At 39.4% G+C, this 14,410-nt stretch overlaps 1 protein-coding gene across 14 annotated transcripts in view; it reads right to left on the reverse strand.

Moving 5' to 3' along the window:
- NCOA6 (nuclear receptor coactivator 6) overlaps positions 1 to 14,410 on the reverse strand; it is a 97,493-nt gene that overhangs the window by 23,277 nt on the left and 59,806 nt on the right. For 7 of the 14 annotated variants that reach the window (XM_073792900.1, XM_019950699.3, XM_019950686.3 and 4 more), the window contains 5 exons: positions 12,198 to 12,326; positions 10,801 to 11,640; positions 8,614 to 8,760; positions 4,979 to 6,095; positions 2,321 to 2,442 (listed from right to left, as the gene is read on the reverse strand). In XM_073792900.1, coding sequence (XP_073649001.1) covers positions 2,321 to 2,442; positions 4,979 to 6,095; positions 8,614 to 8,760; positions 10,801 to 11,640; positions 12,198 to 12,326 — 2,355 coding nt within the window. The remainder of the gene's footprint in view (positions 1 to 2,320; positions 2,443 to 4,978; positions 6,096 to 8,613; positions 8,761 to 10,800; positions 11,641 to 12,197; positions 12,327 to 14,410) is intronic. The other 7 variants (XM_019950689.3, XM_019950687.3, XM_019950690.3 and 4 more) reach the window with 7 other exon arrangements.

Genomic DNA, 14,410 nt, shown 5'->3' on the forward strand with positions numbered 1-14,410 from the left:
AGCAAGAAGCACAGCCCTCAGGAATAAAAAATAATTTCAGGAAAAGAACTCTGAGGGACAATGCCTTATAGATTTCTAGAAGGCAACATCTCAAATGATTCTTTCTTTTGTGAAGATTTTATTTGGCATTTTAGAACCAAAACCTTACACAATCAGCAGAAAGGATGAAAAGATCATTAACCAAGAATAAAGGTTGTTCAGTGGGAAAAAGCGGGCATATAACTGGGATACATACAATTTCACAAACTAGATTTATTTCACTGTTGCATGAAAAATACATTAGGAAAGTTTTACGAAGGTACAGGCATAAGGACAGCTGGCCCTGGCAGTCAGAAGTGTTGGCTCAAGATTTTCAGAGCAGCTATCAAATGCTGCTGATCCACAGGGTCACACCCTGTGTTTAATAGCTAATCAATGTCTTCTAGCCAATGACAGACATGGCACCAATGAGTACAATGTGCAGAATCCAGTTTTGAAGTTTCTTTTTAATCCTTTTTTGTTTTAGGCCCAACTAACCTCTTTACATTTATAAAGCCAACAACATATGGCATTTCTATAGGTTTAACTCAGGTTCCCATGTTAAGAACTGTAATTTCTGTAGAAGCCTTGATGTCAGGGCTATGATACAAATGCCTTTTTCTTTAAAATTAGGCCACCAGACAGCATAAATACCAAAGAGAGCAGCACAGACAATACAGCAGCCTCTCTCGAAAGTAACAGTTAAGGGCATGGCTACTGTAAAGGTTCCAGAAGCTGGAGGCAGCAGTCCAAAGGGCATTAATGATAAGATAGATTGGGTTGTTGTGACAGAATGGTGGAGAGGGAAAGCTAGGACACACACACGTGCATATAACATAATAAAAAACCAAGTTTATTAATCAAAGGATGAAAATTCATACGCCTTTAGGGGCCAGACCGGTAATGAAGAAGAGAAGTGGGCTGGTATAAGACAGTAGTAGTTCTGTGGACAGAGCCAAACTGCAGAGCTGATGCTCTAGCTAAAGGCATTTAAATTCAGGTTTCTGTTTGGTTCAGGATGCTGCATGACAATTCAAACATATCATAGGCTGAATTCAGCCTACAGGCTTCCAGTTTGCAAACTGCAGAAAGGAAGCAATAATGTGTGTGAGAACCCCTGGGATTTAACAGAAGAATTCAGATGTATCTGAGGGAAGAAGGCACCTTCCTGTTCATAATGCCTCTGGACCACCACCAAAGACTGGTGACCTCCCAGCCTCAACTGTGCTGCTGTAACTCACTGATGGGAAGTGTGGTGTGCCCAAACAATTTGTAATAAATAACACAAAGTACTGACATCATAATGAATTCACTTTTTTTTTTGGATTCACTTTCAAAATACATAAATTAAGGGTGGACTAAAGTTTATCCCTAAAGTAACATCACTTACATGCCAAAAAAGGAGGTGGAGGAACTAGAAAGGAAGAAACAAAACATAATCCTTTGTATACACATGGAAGTGTGGCCTAAATGTGACAGGCTTGTGTGTCTTCAACTGTGTCACAGGGGAATAAAGTTACAAATCACTGCTTAGGCCAAGAGGAACCAGGTATAGAGACACTGTGGCAGCTGACCTTGGTTCTATAATACCTAGGTTGGAATGAATGAATTTTAGGAGACTTTTTCCTTTTCAACATAATTTTCAACATTTAGAGGATGATATTATTTTATAATCAGAGGAGGATACAACACAGAGGGCTTCAACAATATTGGTCCTATTTATTATTAACCTGGGTATTATTATTAACCTGGGTAGGAAGTACATGAGTGTCTCTTTTATTACTCTTTACATATTTTTTATGTTTAAAGATTCATAATAAAAGTTGTATTTAAAAAATCTTATTTTAAACCCTGGTAGTTCTCTGCTTTGAGAAAGCCCCAGTAGGAAAGGCTGCAGGAAAGGCAGGCAAGCAGGATTAGAGTGAAAACATCTTTTCATTTAATCTTAATCCATTTTGATGCCAACTAGAATCTTAATATTGACAAGAATAAAGAGGCACTTGACATTTTAGTCTGATTTTATGAAGACCTAAAATAATGAAGACTAATTTGAGCAAAATACACACACACACACAAACACACACATACACACAAATACATACACACACATGCCTTCAGAAGTTATATTTGAAAATTTTTAACTTAATATCAAGGCACAGTTTCCAAATACTAGACACATTAAATCACCAAAGTAGCCTAGTTAGTACACAAAATAAAATACTATTGTTTCCTTGAAAAAAAGACTTATAATGCTGTAAATAAATGATGACAAGCATATAAACTTTAGTTAACATTTTATCACCTGGTGGTCGGTTTGAAAATTCTGGCAGTTTAGGGCCTGAGTTGTCCAAGTTAATTCCTTGTTCTCCAGGCAATGGCTGCTGATCAGCCTCCTCCAGACCAGCTGGGCGAGTATCTGGGGTGCTAAAACATAAATTACACATTTGAGAGTAAGCTGTACAGTTTATACACAAAACTAAGCTTAACCCCTCCCCTGTTTCTGAAGAAATCCATTTGCATTATCATTCTTAGCATTATTTACATCTCTCTAGTCTGATACAGTATTCAATATTTGACATAAAAAATCTGCCAATTTCATTAAATGTTAAAATCCACTTAATTTAATAACATGGCTATTTACTCAGTGTTTTCTACAAATTTCTGATATAATGATTTTCATGTAATCATCCATCCCTTAGATGTTTTAAGGGATCATAGTTTGGGCTCTCAATATTATAAAGTACTGTGCCTATGAAACCACATTATCTTTAGGGTAGCTATCAAATTCAACCAGGGAGTCCAGATTCTTTCTTTGTGAATATTGCAGTGGTGGCTCCAACAATTCATAACACCTTGCAAGAAGCTGTAGATTGGCTAATGAAAGTGGTATTCAGAGAACAAAGAAAGCCGGAGAATACCAGAACAAAGCTAATTAATTTTGCTGCAGAATGTGTATTTAACAGACATCCCCATTGGCTTTGGGATGCTTTCATTTTTACCTGGGTGAACCTTAGAATTTTTAGTGGAGAAGAAAAAAATGTTACCTACTAACACCCACATTCCCAAAGAACCAGAGTGCTCACAGCCCTCATTTTGTTTTTAATCTTACTCTTAGCTGTACTTTTCTTTTCTACCTTTTGTTTCCCTTTGCCCTGATATTGGTCACCCGCTTTTAGACAGTATTTTACCTTACTGTACTCTCTGTAGTTTCATAAGCCTTACCTTAAATCCATTTTAAAAGCCCTAGCACATGGGAATTTAGAACCTGAAGCAGGTCCTGAGCACATGCAGATGCCTATACCAATATGCTCCTTATATGACTTCTCTCTCACTTCAAATTATAGGCAAGGATTCTGCAGTATCCTTTACTTTCAAAGAACTGTATTGCTAAAAAAAATATCTCAGATACCTGTTCCAGTTACCTCATGTTATGGATGAAAAAACAAAGGCCCACAGCGGTGTTAGAAAACAGGTCCAAGGTTCCATAGTAAGATAGAGGTAGAATTGGGAGCATGCACTCTTACTTTTAACTTACTATCTCCCTTCCTAGGAGCCTTGATGCTGTATAAGGTCCTTTTCACAATCTGTAGCCCCAACAAGTAAGCAATCTCCCTAAGTGCTGGTGCAGACAGCAAAAATCCAAACTAATGGCAACTGAAGAACCTTGCAATTTTACTCCTAGATTACTGGGAGGAATAAATATTGCCACAGAAATGTTATTCCCACACAGGTCGATAGTAGTAAAGAATTTAACTTAGAGCTATTGGAAAAATCAGATAACCAAACGGGTTATTAATTCTGAATTCAAGAAAAATATAGGTTGTTAATATACAATTATTGAATTTTGATTTATAAGATTCAAGAAAAAAGTGAATATGATATAATATTAGAGTACAACCAAAGAAATATTGTGAGAAGGCTGAGAGAAAGGCAGTTGGTTTCATTTTGAACATTTCTGTTTCCTTAACTAAAGCTCCCCTACTCTCTTCTATAGTTCTAGCAATTTATTTGAATTAACCTGTTTTACACTCCTCAGTCACTATTTTCTGGTAATAAATGTCTCTGAATTTCAGTTTTATAATTAAAGGCAGAAAATCCAGTTTAATCAATATTCCCTTTGGAAACATTTTATCAAGGCCAAAAATATAACTTAAATTAATGCTTAGTTTCAGGAAATGTAATATAAATTAATTGCCCTTCCTGCTATAATCTTGCAAAAGAACTCACCTTTACCAAAAGGGTAACTGATTTAAAAGGTCCAATCATCTTAGCATGGGATTTTAAGCTGCTGCTGCTGATAAAGAGCCTTTAAAGGAAAGGCACCTGTACAAAAAATCATTTCTATTTGAGAGACAGAAGGGAGTCTCCATAAACGGTTTTCATTTCCAAAACACATACAGCCTTTCTGGTTCCCCAACAGTCATTATAAACCTGACATGCTTTGTGGAGTTGCAGTGTGGCAGCACTGGCTACCTTTCAGGCTCTGAATGCCACAACCCTCCGGAGACTACAGACTTAAGAGACATATATCAGTTGACTGCAACGTATGAACCTTGTTTGGCTCCTTATTTGAACAAACTGTAAAAAAAAATTAATTTGAGATAATCAAGGGAAATGTGGACACTGTCTGGAAATGTGAGAATATGAAGGAAGTATTAGTTTTTCCAGGTGTGCTAATGGTATCGTGTGGTCATAAAAAACACAGAACAAAGACAAAAACCTGTCCTTAACTTTCAGAGGTACATACGGAAATATTTAAAGTGAACTTGCTTTAAAATAACCAAGAGGATAATGGGGAGAGCATGGATGAAGGCAAGATGGATTATGAGTTGATAATTTGAAGCAGGGATAATTTCATTATACTATTCTTATTTTATACATGTTTAAAATTTTCCATCAAAAAAAGTTGTTCACATAGAAATAAATGAATAAGATTTTAGGCAAAACTATCACAACCTACTTTAGATCCTGCTGACTATTTTTCTTCTTCCGAGGGGGTTTCTTCTTCTTCGGTTTATTTGCGTTGGTATTATTTTGCTTATTGTTTACCCCAAAATGGCCTGCAGAGATATCACTCTGCAATAAGTTGACCAACAATGGGCTTGTTAGCGTGACATCCTTATTGACCGGGAAGCCTGGATTCTGACCACAGGACATCTGATTTCCATTGGGTGCTCCACTGAAAGGTGCATTGAAAGGCATCCCATGGCCTGAGAAGTGGTTTCCCGAGGCACTGTTTCCCTGCATGGCCTGCACGTGGGGGGGGACCATGTTGCTTTGTTGCATGCTAACATCAGGCATCATCTGAGACAAGCTGACATCGTTATTTGCTGTAGTAGCAGGATCGCCATGCGGCTGGGCCATATGTGGGCTGGGCCCTGGTGGCCTCAAGACCTGCCCCTGAATCCCCATAACCTGAGATGGACTGTTGTTCACGGGCCCTTGCTGGGGCAGCATCTGTCCTGACATCTGTCCCGTAAACTGCACCATGTTTCCTTGCATGTTTGGAGTTGGTCCCCTCATTATCTGTGCTGGTCCCGACATGACATTAGATTGGTTCTGAGTGTTAAACTGTTGCTTATTCCCCTGCATCTGATTGGTCATAATCTGCTCTATCATTGGGTTCTGTTGAAGCAAAACTTGCCCCTGAGGCCCCATCATCTGGTTATGTGGTGCCATCATTTGTGGGCCCTGCTGGGGAAGCATCTGCTTGGGTGGGGTCATCCTCTGGGGCGAGGGCCCAAGATTTTGGCTCTGAGGATTCACCATCATCTGACCCTGTGGCATAAGCTGGGCCCTTGAAAGGATCATAGGGTTCTGAGGGTTCAAGGTTCCTTGTTGCTGGACCATCTGGCCCTGGGAGGGCACGATCTGCTGGTGCATGCTCATCAGCTGAGATGGTGGGCCCTGCTGGGGCTGGCCTTGCATGTTGCCCAGGTTCACCTGAGGAACCCCAGAACTACCAGCCTGTTGGTTGTTCATGTTGCCATGAATTCCCATGAGGCTGGGCTGCATCATATTTGGTGGCCCGTGGGACACCTGCATCTGGTTTTGAGGAGGACCAGCTCCTTGACCACCTTTAAAAAAAAAAAAGGCACAGTTTCAGAAAGTAATACTATTATCTTGCTGGTATTAAGATTCTCAAATTACCTTAATTAGAAAAACACAACTCACCCATATCCACTGACCAACATAAACAAATGTGCTGTGCTTAACATACTTCTTTGAGTTTTCCATAGTATGGATATGTGACTGTGGCATATATTCTCAGTGATCATACGATAGAGAAGGAGAAACCGTTTCTTTACTCCTATTTGGTAACTTAAAGATAACATTTTGAAGATCAATAAAGTTTATTTTCTCTTAGATTAAACGAAGAGAAAGGCAGCATCTCATTATTTAAAAATGATGTGCAGCTACCTTAAAATGAAGAAAATTTATGAAAAGCACTGTAGGCTAGTGAAATAAGCTCTGCTTTAGATGAGTCAGGAAACAAAAAATGTGATGTTGCCGCTTAAGAAAACCTCAGCAAAGTTGAGAAGACATTTAAAAATGCTCCTTGGAAAACTAATAATGACTCTCAAAGGTTATGCATGTGATATCTGGACTGACATCTGGATGTTACACTGTAAAGAAAAGAACAGCTAATACTTCTTAAAGACAGGTCTCCTCTGCCCCAATGTGGTAAAAATTATTTAATCTTGATCTGGAAGCTGAGCCTCTGGTGGAACTAAAAGACAATTCAGAAGCTGCAGACAGAGGACAGTCAACAAAGGATGTTAAAACTTCAGTGACCCTCCCCTGTGGCAGTCCCTGGTGGACCACATGGGACATGTTTTATTCTTCTAAATTATTTCTAATTCAGACAAAGAACACTGCTTGGCTTGCTGCAGTGTTTACTTATTGTTGGGTCTTTGGGACTTTCCTATAACTGCTTATATTATCTCTCCCTTTTTGCAGAATAACCTTCTAGCTTATTTTATTCCCCCCCCCTTTTTTTTCATTTTTAAATGGGGACTAAAAAGTGGTAGCCACAATGAAGTTATGAGCTCAGTCCATGCTCCAGCCAGGAGACAGGGGACAAACTGTCCACTGTTAATACAATCCAGATTTTTCCTGAATCCTAAGGAAGATTTTCTAAACTGGCCTTAAATTGAATTCCATGACCACTGTATATACAATATACACTAATATACCAGTGTATATTCATCCAATCAACAATTATCTATTGAGTACCTAATATGTACAAGGCATTTTTGGTACTGAGGTAACATCAATAAACAAGACAGATCAAATCCCTGACCCCTTAGAGTCTAGTTGGCAAGAGTAAAATAACAAAGTATTTTCACAGGAAGAAGTAAAAGCTAACAAGAGAAATAATGTAGGGTAGGAGAAGAGAAAACGACAGACAAGAGTAGAGCTCTCTTAGATGGGATAAACAGAGAAATCAAAACAATATGTGCATGTGGGAGGAAGGCACCATATAAAAATATATCAATAAAATAGTTGTGCTTATGTGGAGGAATTATGAATGATTTTATCACCGTTTTAAAACTTCCTATAGAAAACATGAATTCACATAACTCAGGAATTATAGTTTTGCATTAGCAGATAGGGGAAGTCATGCAGTTTGCCCTACCCTTCTCTAAGCTTTCAAGAGGTTTTTTTTTTTTTTTTAAGTTTAAAACTATTCTCCTTCCTTAGTGATTTATAATTAATGTTGGAACCACATAACTGAACTAACTCCAAGTGGGGATCGGAGTTCAGAAAATATTTGTGCTACCTCAGTCCAAATTTCCTGAATGAGAAAGGGTAAGAGGGTTAGTCATGTGTCACCTAAAAGCAACCAGAAACATGAAGTCTGGGCTTATACAATGTTGCTTACAAATACTTTTTAGCCATTCTGCTCCACACTATTTGTCCTCCTAACCTGTAATGATTAAAGCCTGGTCTTCAAACACCACAGAATTCAGACACTCAGCATATACAATGTTAACATGAACTATAAAGAGATTTTAAAAGCCACAGTTGTTCAAAATGCCATGTGCCTCCATGCCTTTGTACCTATCATCTCCTTTGCCAGAAACACCTTTTGCCCTTTCACTAACTGAGCGGTCAGCAAACTATGGTCCATGGGCCAAATCAGGCCCATTGCCAGTTTGTAAATAAACATGAATTCAGAGTTCAGGAATATAGTTTTGCAGTAGCAGACAGGCAGGATGGAACACTACCATGGTCATTCATTTATGTATCGTCTATGGCTACTTTGGTGCTACAACAGCAAAGGTATGTAGTTGCAACAAAGAACATATAACCTGCAAAGCCTAAAATATTTACTATCTGGTTCTTTTCAGGAAAAAAAAAATGCTGACCCCAGCTCTACCTCAAGTTTTATCTCCTTTCTTTAGGTGGTTCTAGATTCTCCAGACATTTTACCTAATTTCAATATATCAGTTATTGCCCTGAAAGAATAATTATTTATAGGTCTGAAACTAAAGGGAAGGACCAGGGTTTCTATTTCTCTGTATATCCTTGTTGTCTACCTACCTCACAATGTTCAATAAATGCTGGCTGAATAAATCACAGAAAACAAACCTGCATGCTGGACATTTTGATTTGCTTGCAGCTGAGGGGCTCCTGAATTCCCAGGGGTAGTTGCTGTGGTCGAAGGCACCTGACCTTGCATAAAGTTCGGATTGGCCTGTCCTGCTGAGAAGCCAGGTGGGAGGCGTTTAGGCATTCCTTAATAGAAAACAACGAGTAAGGCAGTTACCTAGCAAATTTATACTCTTGCTTAGATGTGGAATGAATAAGGAAGGATGAGCTGCATGAAGTCTCCACTGGCTTAGCTCTCTCTGTCACACTGGTAGGATCTTTAATAAGGTTGGGAAAGATGGTTAAAAAAATCAACACAATCTCTTACATGAGCATTGTCAAAATGAAAAAGAAATACTAAAAAATTTACACTTAGAACATGCCAAGGAAAAGATGGCAATCTGCTCCCTAAATGTGATGAGGCCACGTCACAGCAAGGTTTAGGGCTCACTTTTCTGTAATACAATGGACCCCAAAACTTTACATACTTTAACACAGGTACCAAAGGAATATGCTAAATTCTCTCATATTCACACAAACTGATAAGAACTACTATAAAACAAAGACCTGGGTCCTGATATTAAGCATACATAGGTGATTTTTTTATTTCCATTGAGGGAAATGGATGATAATTTCCTTTGTGGAAAATTTCTCCCCAATATTGTGCTTGTCTCTTTGGAAGAGACGAGAGATCAGAAACAATTCACAGGAGCGTCAAAGTGAGGGTATATTAAATTTATCATTACACCCTCCCCTCAAAAGGATTGCTGAAATACTGACAGCTGTGGTACCAAAAACCGTACTCTGATGCAATCTTACTAAAGTAATATTTTCTTTTATAGGAAGGTTTAATTTCAGAAAACAAATCTGTAATAAGGAGAATCTCAGAACCCACTCATAGTTTATAACATAGGCCTGGATGTGGCCAGATCACCTAGGTGAGCACATCACTTGCTCTATGAAAAGCATTAAGACCTAAGCTCACTTAAAATTTTTTTGTATTAGTCCATTTATTTAAGGGCCAAATTTTCAATGTCCTGAAAAACGCTCTGTAGACAAATATGCATTTGTCCTTTCTTTAGCAGTGACAAGTCCCCATTTGCATGCTTCCATTGTAATTAAATCTGTAATCACATTTGCAGGAGGGACTACCCAGCTTCCACTGATCCAAGGCTAGATGCCCAGAACAGTGAAGTTTGGAGCCGAAACATTCTTGCACTTTCTAAAAACTTCTTAGGATTCAAATATTACCGCCTGCATGTCAGTAAAAGTAATTACAAGAGAGTGAAAAAAGACTGATGAGCAACTTAATTTCACCAGAAATCATGGGAACATGCCTTTGCTATGTTGCACTAAAGATGCAAGGGTTTTTTTCTGGGTAGGCAATGGGTGTCTTTTGGTGGGGGGTATGTTTATCAGATGACGGTATTACTCTCTATACTTTACTGAAAAGCTCCAAGCACATTCATGTGCACTAGATCAATGATTAATAGGAATAAATAATAAACATGGAGATGGATAAGTTTTACTGTAATCGTTTTACCTCTCACACATTAAGCTCCATTGCTTTTTCTTCATACAAGAGGCACCTTACAAAATAAATAAATAAATCTCCTTTAGGTATAACTGGTGGAATTCCCTCTCTAAGGAGCAGGCATTGGCATTATAAAACTATAAAAGTCAATGATTTCTGAACTTATTCCCCTTTATATTTTAATCAAATTTAACAAACACCATGCTATTTTACTAACTAGGATTATCAAAATTGAAAATCAGAAGGGCCTTTTCCCCAACAAAACCCTATTCTTATCTTTTCATTTTTGCTCTATTGCATAATCTTAATGTTTTCAACAGCTGAGTAGCTTAAGCTGTTAATAAAATCCTGTTTCTTCTGGACGTTTTAATTTACTAGAAGAAGATCAAGCAAAAATATTTTGAAAAACAAAATGAACATCTCTATATTGAATTTTACCTGCATTTTTATCCAGAGGGCTAGCTTAAACATAACCAGTAAGATGCTGCATAATGTATCAAGTTAACTAAGTCATATCAAGTGTCACCACTATATCCACAAAACCAAATAATTACATCCTTATTTCACTCCCTCCATTAACTCTAAAAATTGAAGTTCTGCTAAGATCTATCTCTAGTAAATTTACCAACACAAATGGCTTCAGTGTTCCTCACCTCCTAGGCCTGGATGTAAACTCTGTGGCCCCTGATTTGGTGGTTGCTGCTGCATCACCATGAAGTTAGGTGGCACGTTTCCCTGTTGAACCATAGGATTCCGACCCGGAGAGCTGACGGGCTGCTGAAATCCCTGGGGAAGTGGGTTATTTTGAGGTGGCCTTGGTCCCATCTGCTGCTGAGTTTGGTTAACCGTTGGGGAGGATGCAGGGGATCCCTGCTGGAAGGAGGAGGGTGAGGAGGCAGGAGACTTGTTGGTGAGGTGGGGCTGCTGCAGGGGGGCTGGGACCCTAGAGGGCCCTCCCTGCAAGCTCTTCATCTGAGGAGCTGTGAACTGGCCTGGGTTGCTCATCTGAGGAAAGTTTGTATGGGCTTGTGAAGCTTGCTGGCTGCCAAAGGGATACGGAGGGGGAGGGTGGGAAGGTGTCTGTACCGTGGCTAAGGATGGTCTTGCCTGGAGTTGCTGTTGCATTGGGCCAGGCAAAGGAGCCTTCTTCCACCCTTGATTTGCAGTCATTGTGCCCAGAGAACTCTGGGCTGGAGGAGGCTGAAGGGCTCCCGAAGGCAGCTGGTTCCAGCCTGGAGGAACAGGCACCTGAGCTGGGGCAGTAAACTGGGGTCGAATTCCCTGCGGCTGCTGCTGCTGATGTTGCTGTGGGGGTCTTGTCTGCAGCTGCTGCTGCTGTGGCTGTGGCTGCGGCTGCAGCTGGGGAAAATTAGCTGGGTTTAACTGTCTGTTCACAGGGACGGGCTGCATTGGGTGGTGCGGGGGAGCTAAAGATCCTGAGGGATGACTTTGCTGCTGTATATGGAGCCCAGAGAGGAGTGGATCCATTGCATCTGTTTAAAGACAGTCAACAAAGCAATAATTAACTTACTGCAACCTAGATCTTTCAGCAATCCTACAGTCTTGGCAATTCTGCAAATATAGAGTAAAATGTTCTGGGATCATTCAATGAAACATTTGTGAGCACTTGCTATAATGCAAAGCAACTGCCGAGATGACAGAAAGATGAATCTTGTCTAGAAAGAGCTTATGATTCTAAGTGGATGTAAGAGCCAAACATAAAATGTGGAGTATCCTCCAAAGCACATTCTGAGGAACTATAAAAAAACAAAACAAATACAGAATTCTCGATCATGGAGTGGCAGGACTAAGTAGGCCAAGGAACAGATTTTTAGGAATAAGAATAATGATAAGAATAATGTGAAATTCTGAGAAGAAATTCTGAGAAGGAAATGATGACTTCCAGCTTTAAGAAACTAGGGCAGATTTTACATAGAAGACAGCATTTAAGCTGCGCAGTTAGGAATTTGGCATCAGAGAGAGGTGAATTTTGTAATGATCTGTGCAGGGAGTTCAGCCTCTTCAATTCTCAAAGATTGGAGGTCAATACCTGACTGAGAAGCAGGGCGAGGAGTCCTGGGCTGCAGTTCTGAATTGGGGCCTGGTGCCATCATGGAAGATGACACATTTCCACCCTGGGGTATCATAACAGTGGCAGGGCTGGTCATCCTTATTAATCCTAGAGAAAAAAAAAATCCCTAGAATAGAGTACTGGCATTGGCACAATGTTTGTTTTTAATGAAATATTTCAAAAATATAAGAAGGTATGGAAAATTTTTATACCACCATCTACCTTATTTAAATCTACACATTCTACCCTGCCTCCTTCAGATATATATGCAGATACACCAGAAGCTGCCGCCTCCTTCCCAATCTCTTTCCATTCCCTCCTTCTTATCTTATATCTGGGGTTAACAGTTCCACGAGTGTTTACCTTTCCTACATACATAAACTGCATTACATTTTTTGTATGCTTTTAATCTTTGTATAAGTGACACCATTCTTCTTCAGTTTCCCTTTTCACTTAATATTATTTTCTGAGATTCATCCATCTTGGCTGCTATAATAGTGCCCCATTTTATGGAACCGATAAATCCATTCTCCTGCTGATGAATACTAACTTTTCATCCTTAGAATTTTGCAGTGTCATGTATTTGTCCTGTATTCCACAGACATGTAAGAGTGTCTTTAGACTATATACTTAAAATCGCTAGGTTTTAAAGTATAAGCACCTTCAATCTTACTAGATATTGGTAAACTACACTCAAAAGCGGTTACGCCAGTTTATACTCTTACTAGCAGTCTGAGGACTCCTCTTGCTCCACATCTTTCTAATTTCTTTTATTTTTAGAAAATTTTTTGAAGATTTTTTTTCAAGTATTTTACTTAGTTGTTTGTTTATTTATTTTTGGCTGATTTGGGTCTTCGTTGCTGTGCACGGGCTTTCTCTAGTTACAGCAAGCAGGGGCTACTCTTCATTGCGGTGCACAGGTTTCTCATTGCAGTTGCTTCTCTTGTTGTGGATCATGGGCTCTAAGTGTGTGGGCTTCAGTAGTTGTGGTGCACAGGCTCAGTTGCTCCGTGGCATGTGGGATCTTCCTGGACCAGGGGTCGAACCCGTGTCCCCTGCACTGGAAGGCAGATTCTTAACCACTATACCACCAGGGAAGTCCCTAAAGATTTTTTTGATGTGGACCACTTTTAAAGTCTTTATTGGATTTGTTACAATATTGCTTCTGTTTTATGCTTTGGTTTTTTGGTCGTGAGGCAAGTGGGATCTTAGCTCCCCGACCAGAGATGGAACCCACACCCCCTGCACTGGAAGGTGAAGTCTTAACCACTGGACCGCCAGGGAAGTCCCTCTAATTTCTGATACTATTAGACTTTCTAGGATTTAGCGTCTGTGCTCGTAAGTGAAAATGGCCTATAATTATCCTCTCTTCCTGTCCTTTAATTTTAGTATCAAGATTAAAACAACTTCAAAATGAGCTGGAAAGCATCTTTCCTCTTTTTCTATGCTCTGAAATAATATGTGTATCTGTCTTTTAAATATTTAGTAAAACTCACCTGTAAAATCATCTGAGCCTGTGGTTATACTAATTGATTCACAGGGAGACAGATTATTTCAATTTCTTAAGTAGTTATAGATTTTTCATTTGATATGCCTTATTAAGTCAGTTTTAAATTATATTTTCCAGAAAACTGTTTCTTTGCCAATGCTTTCAAATTTATTAGCATAAAGTTATTCATGGAATACTCTTCTTTCCATTCTTTTTTAAAATTAAGGGATTCCCCTGGTGGTCCAGTGGTAAAGAATCTGCCTTCCAATGCAGGGGATGTGGGTTCGATCCCTGGTCGGGAAACTAAGATTCCACATGCTGCGGGGCAACTAAGCCTGCGTGCCACAACCTCTGAGCTCGTACGCCTCAACGAGAGAGCCCATGTGCGGCAAACTACAGAGCCCATAGGCTCTGGAGCCTGCACGCCACAACTAGAGAGAAGCCTGTGTGCCGCAACTAAAGAGAAACCTGAGCAGACCACATGCTGTAATGGAAAAAAAAAAGGATCCCGTATGCCTCAACAAAGATCCCGTGTGCCGCAACTAAGTCCTGACACAGCGAAAAATAATAAGGAAAATAAACAAATAAATATTTTTAAAAATTAAGATATAATTCACATACTATAAAATACACCCTTTAAAGTGTATGCTTTTTTTCTTTCTTGACATTGCTTGTGCCTCTTTCTTTTTTATTTGTCTTACCA

Source organism: Tursiops truncatus, chromosome 15 (assembly GCF_011762595.2).
Source record: "Tursiops truncatus isolate mTurTru1 chromosome 15, mTurTru1.mat.Y, whole genome shotgun sequence".
Lineage (NCBI taxonomy): Eukaryota > Metazoa > Chordata > Mammalia > Artiodactyla > Delphinidae > Tursiops > Tursiops truncatus.